Genomic DNA, 23,771 nt, shown 5'->3' on the forward strand with positions numbered 1-23,771 from the left:
AATAATTATTTACTTTGATAATTATATTTTCCATGTATTAAATTAACTAAAACGAAAGGTATGTACGTCAAAAACAGTGAGAAAAAATCATATTGGCATAGGCATAGTATTTGAACTTTAAGAACCAAACAGAACCCGATACGAATTTGAATTCGATGTTTTAAAATATGTGAACGGATCCTAAACTTTACTATAAAAAAACTCGAACCAAACTTGAATAAATATACGAATATAGCGGAAATATAAGTATATAGTTAAATATATTAAGAATATTTATATTTTTACTTGTAATAACCTAAATGCCTCAAATATTTGGATGTTAAGATATTTTCAGATACTTTAACTACTTTTGGCTATATTCTAGTAAAAACTACTCGGGTTTGGTAGATTTTTCGGGTATTTTTCAATTGTATATTTACATATAATTAAATACAAAAAAATTGATATTTGGATATTTTGGGTACATCCAAATCTGAATCCAAAAAAACTGACATGAATCCGACACAAACCGGAAGTTTTAAAATATCCAAATAGATCCAAAATTTCTAAATCTCAAAAACCCGAATTCAACAAATATGAACCGAATATCCGAACTACCAGGCCTAATATTCATATGTCAAAAGCAATTAAAAACCAACATTCCAGTATCTGTATATCTAAAAACCAATGATTTATCTATCATGACAATGATGATGATCGATGTTATGATTAACAGTTTAACAACCAACAACTGCAATAAAAGATAGGAATCATTTGTTCATGATTATTTCAAAGGCATCATTCATCCACCAGCTTCAATTATTCTACACCCTAACTTCAACTCTCAATCCTAATTCACTTTTCATTATTATCTTATCATTTCTGTGTTCAAAACGTCACTTCGAGTTGGAATGTATTTTTTGGTAGCACTGTTGAATTAAAGTTACAGAATAATAATAAATAGGAATAATATCCACAAACTACATAAATTTGTAAACAAAGAGTTATTTACGTATAATGAAAAATACTAATTATGTTTCATGTTTAAATTTTCATATCGACTTCAAAATATTTTAATTAATACATTTATAAGTTCCTTTTTGTATTTCATACAATGAAATAAAAAGAGACAAAAGTAAAATTTAGTGAAAAATAAATAAAACACATTGTGAAATAGAGTTTACTATAAAGGATAGATTGTTATAGAATCGCACAACTCAAAATGTCAAAGAAGACATTAAATTCCACGGACTCAATTCGGTTAAATTATCATTTGCAATAATAAATTAAAAGTAATTTGCCGCCTGCTATTATGACACTCTCTGACGACTACACATTTTCCTTTGTATTGTCAGAATTAAAAATTATTCATATTTCTGGACGAAACAAAAAAAATAACATTTAAAATCTAGCGTTTTCGAAGCCGTGCAAGTCGCTCTTCTTCATCATAGCTAACTTAGCCAGTTTCTCAGCCGCTCTCCACGCTGATGCTGGAGTCAACGGCTCACCGTTTTCATCCATCAACGTCATCGTCGTCGTGGTCTCTCTCTCGCTTCCTCTCCGCCGTTGATTATGTTGCTGCTGGTGCTGACTTTGATACTCCATTAGTTGTTGTCCTCTCCATTGAACTTCCACCAGCTCTGCCTCCACGACCTTTATGTACTCAGCCGCTTCCACCGTTCCCGACTGGCCAAGCAACGCACGCGCTGATGTTAGCAAGTGGTATGCGCTTGTGCATTCTCCGTATTCCACTAGCCTCCGCGACTCGGCAACAGCCCGAGTCGCTATAAAGAGGCTTCTAAGCCGTTCGATTCTAGGAGAAGAAGATGATCGAACGGCTTGAGGAACGCGGAGAGATTGGTCTCGTCCATATACAACTTCTTGTGTCGATGGGTCCTTAAAGAGACCTCTAACTGACAAAATCTGGTAGGCCCTAGTGGCGGTTGACGGGACCCTAAGCTCAACTAGAAGCTCTCTTTCCTCTCCTGCGTAGAGGTCCCCAAGCCGGACTGACCCGGAACCGGAACTAACCAAAGTAGGCCGTCCATTACATAGATAAATGGCTGAGATTTCACATGGTCCAGATCCTGATCCAACCCGGATTTGGATCCTGAGATCTTGAACCACTACGCTAAGCAATCCTCCTATGCATTTTGCAAAAGCTTCCTCTGCAGGGGCGTTACTACATCCACCGCTTTCTCCGAAGCCATGCTCAGTAACAGGGATCTCAATGTGAGCAAAACGTGTTGATCCCACGTTAGTTATTGTTGACCGTTGATTTGTGTGGACTTTACTCAACTGGCCCTGACCGTCCGTTAGGAGTACGATGCTAGCCACCGGGTTTCTCTCCCTACGATCTTCAAGCACTCTTGATGCTTTTTTTAATGCCTCACTTGTGTTAGAACCTTGACCACAAAGCAACCCATCTACCACGGCTCCAGCAGAGCGTTTGCCGTGTTCGGTCATTCTCTTCAGCGGAAGGAGTCTCTTGGGAACCGTCATGACGACGGCAACGATAGATAGCCGATCAGCTGAGCCAAGCGAGGAGATCACAAGCCTCATGGCTCGTTTGACCATTTGTAGTTTCGCACCGTTCATTGTTCCACCTACGTCAACTACAACCACCAAGTCCACCGGTGCACGCTGCGACGGATCTAAAAGCCTACGCCCTACACCGCCTCTTGCTGTTAGAGGTGGTGGCGCCTTCACCCGCAAAGCCACTGCACGAGTCTCGTAACCACACCCAACAGAGACAACCGCCGCTTCAGGCAACAAACTCACCTGAACGTTTCCAAAATCTCGACCATTGACCGGAATCTCATTAGTTTTGACAGCAAAAGAAGGGTTCGGATCCACCACAAATCCCTTGAACTGAGGCACGTCATCCTCCTCTTCCCCTCCACAATTCTCATCAGCTTCAGGTATAGTGACAAACCTCGGCGAAAGCAAAGGCTCATCATCGTCGTAAAATCTCGAATAATCACTCTGCTTTGGCCTTGGTTTTGCTCTGGGAGAAGACGTGACAACAACGCGCTTCTCCTGGATTACGGAAACAGAGTCGTCCAGGGGAGATTCAGTTGCATTCTTATGAGGAACAAGGAGAGAAGCGTCTTTCCAGATGGAATTACAAACAGGACAAACAAGCTTGCCCTGTTTACGAACATAGTCGGCAATACAAGGGAAATGAAATGCGTGTGAACACTCGGCCGTATACTTCGCCGTTCCTTGCCCTGTTTTCACACTGTTCAAACATATTCCACAAGTACTCTGCAAAAAGTTAACCAACCATCAAAAACATGCCTTTATAAGTTATTTTTATCTCTTTGTTGCTTAATATGTTTCTTACTCTGAATTTGAAGCTGTTGCGAAACAGAGAGAGTTTTAACGGTGACCGAGGCGAAGAAGGGTTAGAGATAGCGGCCAAAGACAGTCTTGGACTCTTAGTCGCCGATCTTGGCGTCGAAGTTTGTTCCGCCGTGGGAGTTTGAGCATCTGCAGTCCGACAACGTAGGCTAGGACTAGAAGTTGATCGGGGAGTTGAAGGATTACTTCCTCCGGATAGAAAAGCTAGCTTAACGCAGCTTCTTGGGCTAGGACTTGGGGTAAGATTATAGCCGGTGCGTTGCTTGTCGAGATCCGGCGCCGCGGCATCGCTGTTTCTAGGGGCGGTGGTGCAAAAGGCTCGTCGCCAACCAGTACCCATTGGTGTATATTATTAATCTTGGGTTGTTTTGGTTTTCAAGATGGAGAAAGTTTTAGAAAAACAAGAAAAAGGAAGAAGATAAAGATTGAAAGATTTTGGCAGAGAAGAAGACAAAGGAAAACGGTGACAGTTTCGGATTTTGCTTTGGTCTCAATTGTTGTTATTATCACTCTGCATCTCAGAATGGGAGATCTGTGGAGTTTTAGTATAAAAAGATTTTTAAAATGGTTTTTCTTTCTTTATTGTCCAGATTCCAAGTTTGGACTCTCTCTCTCTGCTTCTTCTCCTATGATTCCTCTCAAGGGTCCGATATATAAGCCTAAAATATTTATACTGTAGCTGGATTTTGCATTTAATTCTTGGGATTTCTTTTTGATGACGCGAATGTCGAAAACAAAAAGTATTTTTTTTTAATTGAAGAAGTCTATTATGTGGACGATTTTCTTTTTTGGACGATTTTCATTTTATATTTGAAAAAGTACAATTAAATGAATGACAAGAGGATATTTTGATCTATGTGATATATCATGTTTTTGAAGACGATTTTCTTCTTTTATTTAGCTTTTACAAACAAATAATTATTTTATCCGTTACATGTTTTTCATACATAAATTTAAACGTCCAATGTAAAAAATAAAAATGAAATAAATTATGTATGTATGTTTGCTTATGTGATTTCAGTTTTACATAGAGCTTTATCTTTTTCTATATCATGTTTCTTTTCATATATCTAATTCATCAAATAGATATATGTAATATGTTTCGCTATATAAACATGTTATTTATTAGATTATATACATATATATATATATATATATATCTTGAAAGTTTTGTATAATTATTTATTGTATTAATTTTTTTGGTTTTAAAACTAACATAATTAGTTAGTTACATTTTCACCAATTTTTTGCTAGTATTCTTTTGCTATTTTTCAATTTATAAATTTTAGCAACTGTTACTAACCTAAATACTTCTTCGAATCTTGTTGTTAACCTACTTGACTTTTGACCGTCTCTTTTACAACTTGTTTATACTTTGTCTTCGGACCTCAAATCTCATATGGTTGTGTCATTTTTTTGTTTTGAAAAATTTATGTCGTCATAGGTATCGTGACCACACTATGTAATGTCAAAAAGACCCAAATTAAAGACGTTACTGTATCTTGTCTATCGAAGTGATCCGTCCAAACAGCTATATCGTGCAAGCCTACATCCAAAAAATTTCATTCACATATCACATATGCTACATTTAAACCATTCAAAAAGAGTAAAAAAAAAAAAAACCATTCAAACAAAGGTCGAATAACAAAACGCACATGCCGCAATAGAGAATTCAACAGCCCATATGAGAAAAGATCACAACAAAATTTTAGTATATCCCAGGCTGAAGATTCGTTTCCTAGACCAAGTACATAATTAAAGAGGCAACCATACTAATTAATTATAATTATACCGAATATGCATGATTACAAAGGACAACAACTCATTAACTATTCTACGAATTACTACTATCATTGATCCTCCTTAACCACATGACCACCGTACAGTAAATCCAAAACGATGGTCTAAAAAAATAAGATATGAAATAAACTACTTTTTCTTAATGTTTTAGAGAAAAAGTTGTTGGAAAACAAATGTTTCCTATTTCCTATGTTAAAGCGGTCTAACATTTTTTATTTTATCATTTTGAAAGTCAAACTAAAATAAAATAACTTATATAGTTATAGAGACTTAATTTAATAAATGTTTTCAGGTGTTGCAATATTTTGCTTTTATTATATATGAGCAAAATAAAACATGTAATCTTTTGAAGCTTATGAATATAACAGTAACATGGCCAAAAAAAGAAGAAAGTAAAGAGCGCACATGTCCTGAAATGGAAGCCGTGTTTATTGGGGTGGTAGTTAAGATGCGACCCTTAATAATACAATCACATGCCTCTTATGCGACCCTTAACCAACATGGTTTATGTATCTTCATAATCATTTCACAACCTACCTTTAATTATATAGTATTAATGGTGCTACTTTTTTATTGATTATTTCTTTGATCAATTTGTTTTTGTATCGACATAGATATTCTTTTGTCATTATAATATGGATTCTCCTTTGTGTCCTACCTTATTTATATTCATGGCGTCTTTAAGCATTTCAATTTCCAAGAACCGAATTATAAGAACTTAACGATACATGTATTTGAAAAGAATATCAAGTCAACGCTACCAAAAAAAAGTTATAGATAATCATGAATACTACTTTTGGACTATTGTTTCTAATATTGAGATGAGGATCTCTACTTTTACTAGACAACTAGAGAAGAAATTCTAGTCTCATCTTTAATTATGCATGTCTTTTATTATTTATTACGTATTGGTCTTTTCCTAATCATGCTAAGTGAATAGTTACTTAGTTGAATCATATGGATAATGATTTTATGTTGCTTTTAAAAAGATTCTTCATTTAGGTTGAGATTATTAATATATTAGACTTAGTCTTTCAAGTTTGAAATTTTGACATTTTGTTGCACTTGTTTATTAAAAGGTTTGAGCCATGGAAAATTAATGTTAAGAGGCTAAGAAAATTAGTAAGGTAATATTGGACATCTCTGCATTGCCTTGTAATTATTTATTTTTAGATGAGAGTTTAGCAATTAGAAGTGATTAGCATAGTTTATTAGCTTCATGCGGGTGGATTAATCATAATTAAGAGAACCATCTTCTAATTTCTAAGCCAGTGTTCAGTTCAACCTAATCCGTAATTGTTTGATATTTAGTTATTTTTTATCTATGCATAACCTTTGATCCAATGCGTCCTTCATTGTTTTTTAATCTCATAAGTTTAGTTGTTTTCTTTTTTAATTGTTTTTCTATTCGCTTCATTGCTTCATTTCACTTGTTACTCGTATTTTATCGTTTTCTTAGATTTTTTTTTTTAAAACTCTTAACTATCTAGCTATGTATAGATTAAATATTGGATCTTGGAAGTCTAGTATTGCGATCTATCATGGTGGATATGATCCTGATTATGAAATAAGTGTATTTACCCATGCACTTGCGGCATTATAACTCGAGCTATAATATTACAGGGAAGTATTTTGTCGTCAATGCTAAAGCTAACATTATGATTGATTATTATGTGTCGGTTAGCATTCAATTAGCGATGTGATTTACTCATCAAGTTCCCAACAAAATTCCAACACCAACTATATGTTTACTTATTTAGCAATTTTAGTATAGTTTTTCAACAAAAAATAATATTTATTTTCGAGGGGATGAATGATTTCCGCTGTTACTTAAGAGATGAGTTAGCAACATTTTTTTGACGAAAACTTTCAGAATTTTAAAAGATAATCTTCTAAAAATCTCTTAAATATTTGATTCTTTGTACCAACATTTCCTTGGACTGGGCAACCAATACAAATTTTATTTTAATATCATTTTGAGGTTGACAAAGCTTAAACTAATACAAATTAAATTTAAAAATTTGAAGACTTTAAAAATATATTAAAAATCAGAAGGTTTGTTGGGGAATTTGTTGTAAGAGATAGGTCATTTCCTATACCATTATTTCTAGGGAGATACATGCATGAAGAAGTCTTCATACTAGTCTTCTTTTTATCTTCATAAAAATTCATAGCAGTCTTTGAACTTTTCATATCAAAGCTTGTACAAAACAATTATTTATGTCTTTGATTTTTTTTATTTTTGTATATTTTTTTTATGTCTTTGAATTTCTCTAGCTCTTACCAAGTTTACGTGACCTAAGAAGATATATGTTTTATCGTTTTTTCAGTAGCAATCCTAGGTCCCAAGTTTTATGTTCCATCAGTCATTTTCTTGCGTCCAAAGTCCTGCTTGACTGCTTCTATTGTTAATGATGTTTTTATTTTCTTGTTAATAAATGAACACATTGCCATAAAATGATTAATCATATTAGAAACTTCAGAAAAATGACCATAACCGGAAAGTGGACGTTTTCAAAAGCTATCAAGTATCAAGAGATGGCAATTTAATAATGATGATGGTCGATGGGGCCAAAACCATTTTTGTTTCAACACGTCGGTCCAAGAAATTTCTAAGTATGTCAAAGTTTTCGTGTTGTTTGGCAATCTTTTTTATAAAAGAAAGCAGTCGAAGTTTTCAAAAAGCAGTGCTCTAGATAACCTTAACATATCTTAAATTTAGACCGACCAAGATTTGGAATCTACCTTTGAACATAAAAATGCTTTACACATCGATGACGTGTATATGTTATAGATAGATTTAGCATGAGTATACATATAGACTAATCAGAATGAAACAAGTAGAGGAATTTATTAGTCTAAGTAAGCAGTTAATGCTCTCTCACCTAACAATCAGCCACGCACATCTAACTCCTAATTATCTTTTTTTATGTAAAGGAAAGTCTTCATACCTTACTAATAAAATAATAAATATTTGGTTGAAAAATAAAATAACATGATAATTAATTGTTATTATATGTTTAATCCATCAATCAATACTGTCTTTTGGTACAAATTGTCCACAACTTCTTGAGGATTTTTTAAGATTTAAAGGCGTGGTCTTCAATATTTACATAAGACTAGAGACTTTGGCATTGTTTTTTCCTACTTTGATATGAACTTAACTTCTTTATAATAACAAAAAATGAAAAGAGGTGTAACATAAAAAACTATTCTTGCCCAAATAGGTAAATATCGAATTCTGATTACGCAAGATGCTTTTATGTTGGGATAATTACAATTCGACATTAGTTGGTTAATGGTTATTCATCTTTCCACTCATCATGAAACTAAATTCAAGAATATATAGCTTTATACTTGAAACTTATGTGTGTTTTTGATTACTAGATTCTAATTAACGTAGAATTTTCTAACATTTTTCTTGTACTCTGCTGCCATTCAACTTTAAAAATATTGTACACAAAAGATATTATTTCTTTGGTAAAATTCAACCTAGATATCGACTACCACGCTAGTTAAAGTTTTTGCATCAGTTGAAAATGGAACTCCTTTTAAGTTTATTGATATATTACTACTCTTATTAGTCTAAGCGTTCAGATTAATGTATCGAAGTTAATGATTATTATAAGAGTCATATATACAAGAAAGTAACGCTAGCTAATCAAGAGATAATGATGGTAGTTAAATGTCAATTTTGATTAGAGCACGCTCGTAGACTTGGTTGCACATGCCATTGCGAAATGTTCTTGCATTCATCTATTAGTTTCATATTTATTATGATACTGATGAATCTTGTTCAGATAAGAATTGTACGTTCTTTCAAATGGTGGAATTTGTTTGTCAATATAAAATTTTATATGTTGGAATAATCAGAGAGATTAGGGCGTAAGATCCGTCTACTGGGAGTGAGTCTTTCCTCCGCCCAATTGGCATAAATATTGAAGACAAAACATGAAATTTTCCATCAAATTAGATAAACATATAAATAGAAAAAGAGAATCAATGAATTTTTTGTTACAGTTTTTAAATTTTATAAATTCACTACTAGATTAGGTAATGGTTAGTGCCAAACAATGATCAAACTTTCAATTAAAGGCTTTTAACTTCAAAAAGTCACATGATCCAATGGCAGTTAATATAGATAAAAATATTAAAAGCTGGTCCGGATCTAGAGAAATGTATGGCTTCAATCCGGAACTTTTTAATTTGTTCTAAATTCTTATTAGCATTACTTCAGTTTTAACTTGATTCAATCATTGTTGAGTTATTTTTCCCGCAGAAATCCAGTGCTTAAATTACATTCATTAGCACTATCATTCAATTAATAAAATATGATATTGCGTTAAGCTTTTATGATATTGATTTTTAATTTTAAATTGCTAATTATAATTAATCACTAAGCATTTACTGTATAAATTTTGTTGAAGAAAAAATCTTCGTGGCATTGAACGAAGGCTGGCCCAAAATGTTTATGGGCTTAAAGTCGAAGAAATTTTGTTTGGTGCATTAACAAATACATTTCTAAAACATGACATATGAAATGAATTAAAGTAAGGCATGAGTGATATGACGATTTCATTTTTCAAGAATCATTCATTCTTATGAACAAAAGAATGATTCCCCAACCCCTTCATTGGGACTATTTCTCACTCTCTTGTAAAGTGTACTGCAAAGAGTAATTCTTTAATAGTCCATATCTAATCCCATATATATTGCAAATTAAATATTTTACCTATGAAAACGAAGCAAAACCGTTTTACTATTTCTCCTTCGGCTCGAGAATGCTTATCCCACAAGTGACTTTACAACTTTTTTTATTATTTTTTTTTTTTTGTCAAAGAAGTGACTTTACAACTTATAATTTCTTTATTCCTTTAATTTCGGATGAATTTGTCTTTAGTACTAATATCATAAATCACTTAGAACTAAAAACTGATATACTCAAGATACCACTCAAAGGTCAATCGTGCTAATTGAATTGATATGCTGTTTAAATTGGTATTGTATGATATAATAATTAATAACGAGTTAACTACAAGTAGCTTTATATCGTAATTGAATTTTAATAGATTAAAAAATAATAAAAACCTTGCTTAATTCTAAAAAAAAAGGGAGCATTTAGCAACATTGAAAAGGAAGCGTTGACTAAATCTTCCACACGAATGGGCTCGCTCTGTCTCATGCACGCACGTCCCTGGCATAACGGTGCACTCTACCACAGAGGATCATTATTTCTTCTTCTAACCTCAGAAAACGGAAAAGTCGTCGTCTTCTTCTTCGTTCCCGCTCCCACGCTCTCTCCTCTTCCTCGGATCTTCCATCTTCTCTCTAACAGCAAATGACTCAGTCGTAACCTTCTACACTTTCTCTCTCTCCAATTTTTCACATTTTATTTTTGGCTTCCGAGCTATGACCCCAGTGCGTCTGCTTCGTCTCGACCGCTGATCGGAATAAAACCACCGCCGAGTTTCCTAGGTCTATGTGTATTGTAATATCCTCCGGAAATGGCAGCTTTCCTCGTCATGTTTATCTTCACGATCGCTCTGTTCGTCGCACTCCTTTGGGTTTTCTTCAAGTATGTCTCCATTTTTTTGCCTCTTCATCGGCGTTGAAATCGTGTTTCGTTGTTTTCACCGTTTTGCCAGTTTCTGATTTGAAATCCATTCTACTCAAAAATTGTTTCGGGAATGGATTGCGTTTCAAATTGCTGGAGGAATTTAGATAATTGTTGTTGATTTAGACAAGTTTTGGAACATATAGAATTGTTGAGCATAGAAGAATTAGGTAGATGTTGAACGTCAAGAATTTAAGTGTAGCATAGATAGATGTTCAATAATCCTTATTGAATCTAAAATTCGTTTGATTTCTCAATCAGAATTGAGTTTGATCTTTGGATTTTCAACTCTAATTAGGTCTCTCCCTTGGATTCTCCGGCATAGTGCTGGAATAACTCTCAGTTTTCAGTTTGATGGATGGAACTGCTTGAAGGATGTTGCATTGCAATTCAAGAAGGTTTGTATGTCGAATAATTTATCTTTGTGATTTCTGTATCTCTGGTTTTAACTACTCGGGTCTATGTTTGTTGTTTATATTATTTGCAGGGTTCTATTGAATCTATAGTCATTGGAGAATTTAAAGCCAATCTAAGTCAATCCCTGGTTGAACTTTGTGCTACGGCTTTTATCCAGGACCCTAAAGTTATATTCTCTATATGTGACCTGAAAATAGTTACTAGACCCTCCCACTCAAGTAAAGGTCCGCGCAAACCAAAAACTCGGAAATCGAGCTCTGGTGGCAAGGGAAAGTTGATGCTATTTGCTAATATTGGCAGATTCTTTTCAGTTTCCATGACAAATATGGTAGTGCAGGTAATTGTAGCCTGCTCTGATATCCATGAAAGCTCTTTTTATTTGGTTTAGCTTCATGATAAATTCCCTTTCATTCTGTCTTGTTGAGCTAGTTTTGATGAAAGCAGCATGAATGGTAGTGATGCTACTAGCTTCTATTGTTAGTACCATAAACTAAATTATAATGAATGATTCACTTGCAATGATCTTCATTAATTTTGATGAAATATTATCTCACTGGCTATTTAGATATAGAGTAGTAAAATATTGACCACAAGCCTAGATATATTTCCCATGATGAGGCGCTTTATGCTCAAATGACTGTTAGCTTTCTGTGCTTCTGTTAACTTATTCTTTATAGAAGATATACTTGTTTAACTCAAACACTGTTTTGACTAGGTAGAACAAAATTAGGCTTTGTAGAACTATACTAACCATCATGTCTACTGGTTGTTCTTATTTTCTCTTGCAACTGCAGACACCTAAAGCTACAGCAGAAATCAAGGAGTTGGAGCTCGATTTATCTAAGGACAGAGGGTCAGGGAATTTTTTCATGAAGTTGTATCTATTGCCGATATTTGTACAGATTGGTGAACCACATGTTACTTCCACTCATTCACCTGAGATGGACAGTGACATTTGCCTCGCTAGGCAGACACCTTCCAAAACCGCAGAGGGGTCTTCTTCTTCTTCTTTTCATTGCGAAAAGATCTCCTTGTCCTGCGAATTTGGTCCTAATAGGTACCTTTTGCTTGACATACTCATATGATTTCTTACCCCATTCACATGTACATTTTAATCCTCATGGCTGCCATATTTTGGTCTTCCTGGAGCAGAAAATCAAGTCCAAGTATAAAGAACGTCGAAGTAGACCTAGCTAATGCTGTTTTAAACCTTAACGAGAAGCTGCTGTTGAAAAACAAATCCTCGACAAGTGCTGCTTCCAAAGGTGAAGTGATTGATTCAAGTTCAGGTAACACCACTTCAGAGAAGCCTCCAAAGCAACCAATGAATGTTTTGGTTGCAAAGCATGCTTCAAAATTCCCTGAGAAGGTGAGTGATTTTTTTTAGCATGAGATAACTGCAAGTGTCTTTTATTGATTATATATGCACACATATGCATGTTGCATCAGCATCACTTATCCAACTCATAGTTGCTAAAAACAAATCTTACATTTCGTTAAGCTACAGTTAGAAACCATGTAAGATTAATATTTGCTTCTACAATGAAAGGAGTGTGTGCATATGGTGTATAGTCAATTTTTATCTGAAGTCTTACTCGTGCCTTTGACTTTATGTGGTAGGTTTTATTTGATTTAACGAAGCTTGAAATCAGATTTGTGCATCAAGAACATGATTTTTCTATCGCCAACAGCATAAAAGGCTTTCAATTGAGAAGTGCCAAATCTCAATCTGGTGAAGATGGCAAGGAAGACACATGTCTTGATTTTGCCATGGAACTCCAGGAGATGCATGTATGTTAAAAATCAGTTGTCTTAGTAATAATCCAGTGAAATTTTCGTTTTGATGTACCATCCTCTGTTGCTGCCTTTAAATTTCCCTTTCATTTCAGCTTTTTAGAGAATCTGAAGTTTCTGTCTTGGAGATGACAAAATTTGGAGTTTTCACCAAGGTGTATTGTCCGATACAGGTGAGTCCTCTGAATTAAGACAGAAGTCTTTGGTAATGCATTTTTTGTTGTTGTCCATGTGCATTGGTTGCTTTTACAATCGGAAATGGTTAGAAAAACAGCTTATACAATGCTCCTTTTGGTTTTATATATTTTTCACATGTGCTGCAATTAACAGAAGGGCGTTCATGATTTGATGTATTACCTGATCTTGATGTTCCTCTCAGGAATCCTTACCTGTTAGAGCCGAGGTTGAGATTAAGCTGGGAGGTATAATGAGCAACATTATAATGACGAGATTTGAGCCGCTGTTGCGTTTGCACTTCTCTAGAAAGAAAAAGATGGTTCTCAAAGAGGAAAGACCTACCATTGCAAAATCAGAAACCACTGGTTTTAAGGCTGTGGTATGGAAATGTGCCACCTCAGCCCCTGATGTGACGGTTGTGCTATACAATCCTGGCGGTTCTCCTATATACCAAGTAAGTAGAAGGCGTGTGTTTGCTGCTGTCTTGTTGGTTCTAAATTCAGGAAAGTTTTTCAATATTTCTTTGTTTCAGTTTGAAATATTATGGTTCATGCATGTTTTGCACGATCTTTAATTAGCATCATTAAGGCGTAGCAAGAATATTTACTAATCAACCTCAACTCTGACTTTAATTCTTCTTTTTTTTTTTGCAGTGCGGCTTAGATTCATTTCAGGCCACTGCAAATAATATGTCAAATAGGGGTACAGTTGTACAGATGGAGCTAAATGAACTGACTTTATGCATGGTAGATGAACATAAGGGATGTTTGAAAGAAAGCCTTTTTGGTTTAGAGTCAGATCCAGGTTCATTAATCAATATAAGAAAGGTCAGATCGGAATGGGGCAAGAAAGAAGTGTTACCTGAGGGCGATGGTTCTAAGGGTAAACAAACTCTGGTGGTTGACGTATCAGAAATAGGTCTTTTATTTTCTTTCAGGAGTGTTGAAGCGCTTACAGTAAATGCAATATCAAGTCAGGCTTATATTAAAAGTTTAACTGGTTCTAGTAGTAAGAACAAACAGGAAAAAGGGGCACATAGATCGAAGCCGCCATCGGGCAGAGGGACTCAACTGTTGAAACTGAATGTTGAACGTTTCTCTCTTAATTTCGCTGGAGATTCAAGCCTGGAAAATACAGTCATTGATGATCCTAAACGTGTCAATTATGGATCACAGGGGGGAAGAATTATAATTAGTGTCTCAGCTGACGGCTCACCTCGAACTGCCAGCGTTTTCTCTACTTTGTCCGAAGAACATGAGAAGTTGAAGTACATAATTTCGTTTGAAATACTCAAATTCGGATTTACTCTAAACAAGGAGATTCAGTCTACACAGGTAGAACTTGAAACAGCAAAGGCGATCTACCAGGAATTTTTGGAGGAACCTCACCAAGTTTCCAGAGTGACACTTTGTGACATCCAAAACGCTAAGTTTGTACGTCGAATAGGCGGTGGTAAGGAAGTTTCAATCTGTTCGCTCTTCAGTGCCTCTAATATTGCCGTCAGATGGGAGCCTGATGTGCACATATCAATGGTCGAGCTTGGTCTGCGTTTGAAGTCCCTAGTCTTAACTCAGAAACTTAAGCAACATGGTAACAGAAACCCTGAAGAGGCTTCCACTGTAACCGGTGATAAACAGAAGGAAGAACCAACTACTACCCCGAATTCACTTGATAAGAAAAAGAAGAAGGAATCTATATTTGCTGTTGACGTAGAGATGTTAAGCATAACTGCGGAGGCTGGGGATGGGGTGGAGGCTGAGGTGCAGATTCAGTCAATTTTCTCAGAGAATGTGGGTATTGGAGTACTTCTGGAAGGATTTATGCTTGGTTTTTGTGGATGTAGAATAGTCAAAAGTAGCCGGGTACAGATATCACGAATACCCAGCATGCCTTCCACTTCATCCAGTGTGACCCCAGCAACAGGTGGGACTCCATGGGATTGGATAGTTCAAGGAGTTGATATACATATATGCATGCCCTTCAGGCTACAGCTCCGTGCTATTGATGATGCTGTTGAAGAAATGCTGAGGGCTTTGAAGCTTGTAACCAACGCCAAAACCAAACTCATTTTTCCAATAAAAAAGGAAAGCTCAACACCTAAAAAACCTGGGTCGAAAAAAGTTGGGCGTATAAGATTCGGCATTCGCAAGTTAATATTTGATATTGAGGAAGAACCCCTCCAGGGTTGGCTTGATGAACATTACCATCTTATGAGGAAAGAAGCTTATGAGTTAGCCATAAGGTCGAAATTCCTTGATGAATTAATGTCCAGTGGAAACCAGGTTCCTAAAACTGGGGGAGATGAGTCAGACGGTGAGAAGAAAATTTCTTTCGAGGGAGAAGAAATTGACCCACAAGATCCTGCCATTATCCAGATGATGAATGAAAAATTATATAAACAGTCGTTCAGTTCATATTACAAGTCTTGTCAAAGTTTAAGACTTTCAGATGGTTCAGGTGCCTGTAAAGAAGGTTTTCAGGCTGGTTTTAAGATGAGCACTTCTAGGACATCTCTACTTTCTGTCTCTGTTACTGATTTGGATCTAAGTTTGACAGCTATTGGTGGAGGTGAAGCTGGGATGATAGAAATTGTTAAGAAGCTTGATCCTGTAGCTGAAGAAAAAGACATACCTTTTTCGCGGCTTTATGGAAGCAATCTTCGGTTAAACACTGGAACTCTCGCTGTTCAAATACGAAATTACACATTTCCTCTTCTCTCAACAGCTTTCGGTAAATGCGAAGGGTGTCTTGTGTTGGCTCAGCAGGTAAGACTGCCCTTCTCTCTATAGCAAATATCATATTATTTCCCCTTTGTTTCAAAGCTATCCTCTTTTTTTCTCTGTGATAAAGAGTTTCTGGAGGAAGCTTGATGTTTTCTACAGATTAATTCACTGGAACATTATACATGCATGAATTGTCGTTTCAAATGATGAAAAATTTGTTCCCGCCTGCATCTTTTGTTTTCTTCTGTCTGCTTTTCTTTTTGTAGTCTTTTCTTCCCTTTAAGGTTCTTTAGTCTTATTCCTATAAACCCTTCTCTTATTTTGACGTAGGCAACAGCTTTTCAGCCACAAATAATCCATGACGTATACATAGGAAGATGGAGAAAGGTGCAGATGCTCCGTTCAGCGAGTGGAACAACACCCGCAATGAAAACATATCTTGACCTGCCGATAAAATTCCAGAAAGGAGAGATCTCTTTTGGAATTGGATATGAACCAGTACTTGCTGATATCAGCTATGCCTTCACTGTGGCTCTTCGTAGAGCTAATCTCAGTCTCAAGGGTCCTGGTCTTCTTCAGCCTCCTAAAAAGGAGAAAAGTTTACCATGGTGGGATGAAATGAGAAATTACGTCCATGGAAATGTAACCTTGTCCTTTTCTGAGACAAAGTGGATTGTTCTTGGTAGTCCAGATCCCTATGAGAAGCTTGACAAGCTCCACATGACCTCTGGCTCTGTGGAAATTCAGCAATATGATGGTCGTGTGCACTTCTCTGCTGAGGACATAAAGATTTTCTTTAGCAGTTTTGAAGGTTTGGCTAGGCATTATCCGAACTCTCCAGTTTGTCCATCAAGCTACCCTTTCCTTGAGGTTCCACGCTTCAGTCTGGAAGTCCGGATGGATTGGGAATGCGAGTCTGGAAGTCCACTAAATCATTATCTGTTTGCTTTACCTATTGAAGGAAAGGCTCGTGATAAAATCTATGATCCGTTCAGGTCTACTTCTCTCTCACTACGCTGGGATTTCACTTTAAGACCTGAGAACCCATCAGTATCTGCAGTTGATCAAACAAAAAAAGTTGGATCCGAGTGTAAGCCTGAGAAATCTTCTTTTTCTCCACCCACAATAAACATTGGTGCTCATGATTTGGCATGGTTGATCAGATTCTGGAACATGAATTACCTTCCTCCTTACAAACTACGCACGTTTTCCCGGTGGCCTCGCTTTGGAGTTCCAAGAATCCCAAGATCAGGAAATTTGTCCCTAGACAGAGTGATGACGGAATATAATCTCCGTTTAGATGTTACACCTATTTGTATCAAGCATATGACACTGGATTCTAATAATCCTGCCAAAGGCTTGACATTTGATATGACCAAGCTAAAGTATGAAATCTGCTTCAGCCGTGGCAACCAGGACTTTACTTTTGAATGCAAGCGTGAGACTCTTGATCCAGTGTACCAGGGAATAGACCTCCATTTGCCTAAAGCCTTTTTGAGAAGGGATCAGCATTGCTCAAAGCCAGCTCAGATGAGTCGAACAAGTTCACTATCTGGATCAACTGATAGAGTTACTTCTGATAATGGGACTTCTACCAGTGATGGCACTGAGAAGCATCCTGACGATGGATTTTTGTTTTCTTCTGATTATTTCACAATCAGGAGGCAGGCCCCTAAGGCTGACCCTGAAAGACTGATGGTATGGAAAGAAGAAGGAAAAATATATCGTGAAAAAGTAGATGCAAGATCTACAAAGGAGAAACAGAGTGAACCTGAGGAGAATTCACATTCCGATCCGAGCGATGATGATGGATACAATGTCGTAATAGCGGACAATTGTCAGCGTATTTTTGTTTACGGACTCAAACTATTATGGAACATAGAAAACAGAGATGCTGTTTTGTCTTTTGCTGGTGGGATGTCCAAGGCATTTCAACCACCCAAGCCTTCTCCATCACGTCAGTATGCTCAGAGAAAGTTACTTGAGGGCAACCAGAAGCATTCTGAATCAGAAGTTTCTCAAGATGAACCAACTAAACAGCCTTCCACAGGCAGTGGAAATCTCGCTTCCCAATCTAAGGAGCCTGCGGAAGTTCTTTCACCTTCATCAGAACCAATTAAAACAGAGAACTTTGCATCTTTCCCTCTTGGTAAGTCTATATCTTAAACCTTTGGTAGTTAAATCTTAATTCGTTTCTTATTTGCATCATATGTTCCATCTTATTTTCCTTACATACATGTATGATTCACCATATTTATCTATCTCGATGCAGGAGCCACAAAGACTGGCGATTCAAATGATCCAGAGGAAGAAGGAACCCGGCATTTTATGGTGAACGTTGTTGAGCCACAATTCAATCTCCATTCAGAAGACATAAATGTAAGCATAGATCAAACTTGAGTCTTTACTACATTACTTCTGTATGCCATTCAAGTTTAGAAGAATGCATGATAACTTGAAAATTTGTCTTTATTGGCGTTATTTAGTAAAGCATTATCACCTTGTAGTTACATTATGTTACTCTGAATGTTGTCCTGTACGATTCTTTCAATTCCTGGACAGTTTCTTCCATATCTTGAAACTAGATAAAACTGTAAATACTAACTCTTCAAGTGATTCTGATAAAGTAAGTAGAATACTTACAGTTGGCCAGGTATACCAAATCTATGATATGAGTTTATTGATCCAAGCTTTAGAGTTGAATTTTGTATCCGTAAATGTTTTCAGATACCTTGCAGTGTTTTTTAATTGTCATCACTATTTACATTCTCTCTTCATCTACCAGGGTAGATTTTTGCTCGCTGCTGCTAGTGGCCGTGTTTTAGCACGATCATTTCATTCAGTTGTTCATGTTGCGTATGACATGATTGAGAAGGCAGCTCAAAATGAAAATGATCATAATCCTGAAAATGGCACTGACATGACATGGACACGCATGGAAGTGTCCATGATGTTGGAGCATGTACAAGCTCATGTGGCACCAACAGATGTCGATCCAGGAGCTGGGGTGCAATGGCTCCCAAAGATTAGAAGAAGCTCCCCGAAGGCAAAGCGTACTGGCGCACTGCTTGAAAGGGTTTTTATGCCGTGTGACATGTACTTTCAATATACCAGGCACAAAGGTGTGACTCCCGACCTGAAGGTAAAACCTTTTTTTAGTGAAAGCACGATATTTGTAGTCTTTTCTTCTTTTGGGATGATTTATATGCATCAGCATAAAGGCATTAAGTTCAACAGAGCCTCTGTAGTCGACCAAAAAGTTATTCTTTTGTTCTCATTATACACAAAAGTACTACTGAAGAGCATTTCTACAATTGTTCATACACTAATGTGTAATGTTACTCTCACATATATTTCACACTATGCACTTCTCTTGCACTCGGAGTTATCTGTGTATCACTCTTTTGTAACATTGTTTGAATGCAAGACTTATATTATTATATGCTGCAGGTGAAGCCACTGAAAGAGCTTACTTTCAATTCTCGGAATATTACAGCATCGATGACATCACGTCAGTTTCAAGTGATGACAGATGTTTTGTCCAATCTTTTGTTTGCAAGGTTACCAAAGTAAGTGTAGCTGTGTGCAAGTTATTGTCACTTCCTGAATTTTATGCTTTATATAAAAAAAAATTATTGTTAAAATGTAGCACCTGACTATATCGTATTACAAATGCATATGAAATTCAGGGCTCATAACGACAGTTTAAAACTTTCTGGTGAAGAAGATGATGAAGTTGAAGAGGAAATTGATGAGGTAGTTCCTGATGGCATTGAGGAAGTGGAACTTGCGAAAATTGAACTTGAAGCGAAAGAAAGGGATAGGATGATGCTTCTTGATGACATCAGAAAATTGACGCAGAACGAAAGTAACTCAGGAAACATAAATCTCGAAAAGGAAAGCGATTTCTGGATGATCAGCGGTGGGAGGCCAGTATTGGTGAGAAAAGAGTTCTATAAGAAGTAAACAAAAACAATTCTACAGCAGATGATATATGGTGAACTAAGTGTCTCATATGTAGGTGGAACGACTGAGGAAAGCGTATCTCAGTGTGCAACAGTCTAGGAAGACAGCATATACAGCACTGCGGACTTCTGTGAAGAATGCTGCGGAGCTAAGGCTGTTGGAAAAAGATAAGAACAAAAGACCATCCTCTGCCATGCGCATATCCTTACAAATCAACAAAGTCATCTGGTCTATGGTTTTAGATGGAAAAACATTCGCTGAGGTTGAAATAGACAATATGGTAAGCGATCGAATATAATAGATTAATATACCTTGGCGGATGGCTGGTCGAGCGTTTTGTGTATTCGTTATTTCTCTGGATCTTTAGTAACAACTAATCATTGAACATAACTTTTCTTCAGTTTACTGCTGTTACTTGCTAGCCTTGGGTGTTCAATTTAGACCAACTCTGTTTTCTAAATTTTTGGCAAGAAAATCCCTAAAATGTTTCACACTGCTTGCAGATATATGATTTTAACCGGGACTACAGAGATATTGGGATTGCCCAATTCACAACGAGATATGTTGTCCTGCGGAACTGTCTGCCTAATGCCAAATGTGATACTGTTCTATCAGCTTGGAATCCTCCTCCGGAATGGGGCAAGTGAGTTCCTTTCTTTTAAAACTAGCACAAGTAATTTTGATCAAATTTATCTCCTACATTCATCCCTTCATAGAGTATTTTTCAATCTTGGCTCTCGTTTTCCATATTCAGCTAGAACTAGTTATGCAGTTTTCATTTTACACATCTTTGAAGACTTGTAGATAATTCGTGAATGGTTGTGTGCTTGTAATCGGTAGATGCTCTTTCCGCACTACTCTTTTTCATTTTTGTTAGTCGTAGAAACTCACTGTGGAAACCAAACTGGTTTACAGCATCAGGTCTGGAAATTCTAAAGTGTTATATTTATTGAATGCAGGAAAGTTATGTTACAGGTAGATGCAAGACAAGGAGCCCCAAAAGATGGACAGGCTCCGTATGAACTTTTCCAGGCAAGTCGTTCTTTACCATACATGTTCTAATGACACTAATAATATAAGACTGAAGTTTATACTCTATTTACTAAAATGGAGTTTTTTTGTGTTCGCTTGACAGGTTGAAATATATCCTCTAAAAATCCATTTGACAGAAACAATGTATACAATGATGTGGGAGTATATCTTTCCAGGAGAGGAGCAACATTCACAGAGAAGGGAGGTTTGTTGTTTATCCATTTTACTTCTCTAGCTGATGGGATTTAGCTTGCTGCTAAGGAGTTATGACACGTGCTTGTATTTTGTATCCCAGGAAGTTTGGAAAGTGTCAACAACCTCAGGATCAAGGCGCAGGAAAGGTTCATTCGCTCAAGAAGCGGCAGCATTGCTCGCTGCATCTGATCTAGGCCAGGTGAAATTTTTTAGCAGCTGCTACCTAACTCTTTTATTCTTACATTCATATCATCTATAGAAGTCTTCATACCTATTTTCCTAAAATGATTTCAGGGGTCAAAGAATCAAAGCCTGAAGTCAAGCACGATCCGTGGATCAGGGCGAGAACTGAGAAGAACATCCTCTTTTGACAGATCATGGGAGGAGACTGTGGCAGAGTCTGTAGCTACTGAGCTTGTTCTATCTTCTATGGAGCATCAAGGTGAATCCTCAAAAGGCAAGCTGAAGGATTCAAAAACTTCCAAGGCTGGTGGCCGTTCAGTTCATGAAGAAAAAAAGGGGGAAAAGTCATTAGAAGACAAGAAATCTAGGCCTCAAAAGATAATGCAATTCCAAACCATCAAGATTAGTCAGGTATGTCAGTTGATTACCTCATCTAAGCAAAAGTTCAAGAAGTTTTCCAAGCATAATAAACTTAACTGTCGTAATATGGTTCTGAGCTAGGTGGAATTGTTGATCACTTACGAGGGCTCAAGATTTGTTGTGAACGATATGAAGCTTTGTATGGACACATTTCATCGTGTTGAATTCAGCGGAACATGGAGGAGACTCTTCTCTCGAGTAAAGAAGCACATAATATGGGGAGTCCTCAAGTCGGTAACCGGAATGCAAGTAAGACCATTTACACCAGCAATCGATGCATATGTTTTACGTCTCCCTGATTAAAGAAAACTCATGTTTCATTTGGTGGTATTTGTAGATGAAGAAATTCAAAGACAAAGCCCATGTTCCAAAAGATGATATTGGTTTGAGAGACAAAGACGAGTCAGGGAGAACAGATCAGGAGTCAGGGGCATGGGTGAAACGTCCTGGTGACAATGCAGGTGATGGATTTGTCACATCGATTAGAGGTATTTTCAATACACAAAGGCGAAAGGCCAAGAAATTCGTGCTTCGGACAATGAGAGGGGAAGCAGAAGACAACTTCCCTGGGGAATGGAGTGACAACGAATCAGACTTCTCTCCTTTCGCAAGACAATTGACGATTACTAAGGCTAAGAAACTCATCAGGCGTCACTCCAAGAAGTTCCAAAATCAAAACACTACAAAAGGTTTAGTATTATTGTAAAATCATTCGTTGTTGTCAAGTTATTAGTTGCAAAACCAAGATAAGAGAAAGAACTCTATCCGTTGTGTTGTGTTGCAGGTTCTAAGAAGACCCAACTCTCGCCTACGCTCTCTCCACCCAAGGAAGAAGACCAATACGAATCTGACTCTTCCAGTGGATCGTCTGCTTACGAAGAGTTCCTTGACCAGAATCAGATTTAAGATAGAATTCAACATTTTGTTTCTTATAAATTTTGTAAAGAGTTGCAGATTATTACCCCCATCACGTCTACACTCTTTTACTAGCGTAGTGTTGATAAGACTGGTTTATTACATATGACTGGACATAGAAGAAGAAGGTTTTGTTTGGGAATCATGCATATTGGAGACATACGTTAGAGTGTCATGTATGTACTGAATCTATTTAGTGTAAGCAACAAACTGATACACAAGAACAGATATATAAACAAGAAACGTTTCAAACACATCTCTAGCACCATAACTTGTGTATTTATTTATCTTCTATTGTCACAACTACACGATCTTGCCTCATTCCACAAAGGTGTGTTCCGTCTGATGAAGCTGTCTCACAAGTCAGGTGTTCAAGCACATGTCTGATGAATATCATACCTACCTGTTGTCCTTCTAACTAATCAAAGCTAGAAGGTAGATCAAATTCTGAATCAGATGGATTAGCCAGATTGGCAAGAGGTTCCTGCATTCCCCAAAACTACATTACTATGATGCCACTCGATGAACATGGGCTATCAAAGAAAACTTTTATCAATAATCCCAAGAATCTACATAAACAGCACCCACGTACCTCCTGTTCATTACTTTTACTTGTTTTAGAAAGAAGTATCTTACCTGATCATCATCATCATCAGCCGATGCTGACAACATTTCAACAGGCAAATAACTGGCCAAATCTTCATCTGCTTCTTGCAAACCCTGTCCCGAAAAAAAGAACTCCGATAAAGAATAATGTGCACACCTTCGAGACAATAAATTAAAATTCACTAGAAAGGCTTATGCCTAAAAAAGAAACGACTAAAACTACATAGAAGACAAGGAAATGTTACATATAAGTCACGAAGGTCCACCGAGTAAGAAAACGGTATGAAGGAGATAAGGAACAGATGATTTTCAAGTCACAGTATGCAAACATGCTGATTTCAACTCATAATAGAAAATGAAAAGATCATTTTAAGCCCCCTCTCCCTTAATATGAACCTTAGGCGCTAATAAGCAAGTCATATTAACGTTTAAAATTGTATTAAAAAGTGTTCATGCTGATTTCTCTTTTTCTCCTTTTTATCGTTGTCATATACTCGTATTAACGTTTAAGAAAATCTTAGACGCTAAGCCGCTAAGCATGCGATTTCCCAGTGCCTAAGGCCTCATCGAAAATATAATTGATTTTA

The 23,771-nt window shown here is 36.6% G+C and overlaps 2 protein-coding genes and 1 long non-coding RNA gene across 3 annotated transcripts; 1 reads left to right on the forward strand and 2 right to left on the reverse strand.

The window, feature by feature from the left end:
* Nucleotides 1-1,152: 1,152 nt before the first annotated feature.
* AT5G49665 (Zinc finger (C3HC4-type RING finger) family protein) lies at nt 1,153-4,185 on the reverse strand. The gene is made up of 2 exons (NM_148105.3): nt 3,326-4,185; nt 1,153-3,246 (listed from the first exon to the last, which is right to left on the reverse strand). Exons 1-2 carry the CDS (start codon nt 3,680-3,682, stop codon nt 1,381-1,383), a joined length of 2,223 nt encoding a protein of 740 aa, NP_680410.1. The 5' UTR covers nt 3,683-4,185; the 3' UTR covers nt 1,153-1,380.
* Nucleotides 4,186-10,323: 6,138 nt separating this feature from the next.
* AT5G07445 lies at nt 10,324-10,607 on the reverse strand. The gene has a single exon (NR_143003.1). It is a non-coding gene; the product is annotated as an other RNA (long non-coding RNA).
* On the forward strand, nt 10,342-22,829 carry AT5G49680 (SABRE-like protein). The gene is made up of 23 exons (NM_001085269.2): nt 10,342-10,717; nt 11,055-11,154; nt 11,244-11,510; nt 11,968-12,230; nt 12,326-12,542; nt 12,794-12,964; nt 13,063-13,140; nt 13,347-13,598; nt 13,798-15,909; nt 16,198-18,016; nt 18,140-18,246; nt 18,653-19,009; nt 19,318-19,436; nt 19,557-19,806; nt 19,889-20,113; nt 20,337-20,476; nt 20,793-20,865; nt 20,969-21,070; nt 21,161-21,259; nt 21,355-21,654; nt 21,745-21,912; nt 22,001-22,352; nt 22,448-22,829. The coding sequence occupies exons 1-23, from the start codon at nt 10,647-10,649 to the stop codon at nt 22,567-22,569; spliced, it is 7,764 nt and encodes a 2,587-aa protein (NP_001078738.1). The 5' UTR covers nt 10,342-10,646; the 3' UTR covers nt 22,570-22,829.
* Nucleotides 22,830-23,771: the final 942 nt, after the last annotated feature.

The sequence above is a fragment of the Arabidopsis thaliana genome, chromosome 5, assembly GCF_000001735.4.
Source record: "Arabidopsis thaliana chromosome 5, partial sequence".
Taxonomy (NCBI): Eukaryota; Viridiplantae; Streptophyta; class Magnoliopsida; order Brassicales; family Brassicaceae; genus Arabidopsis; species Arabidopsis thaliana.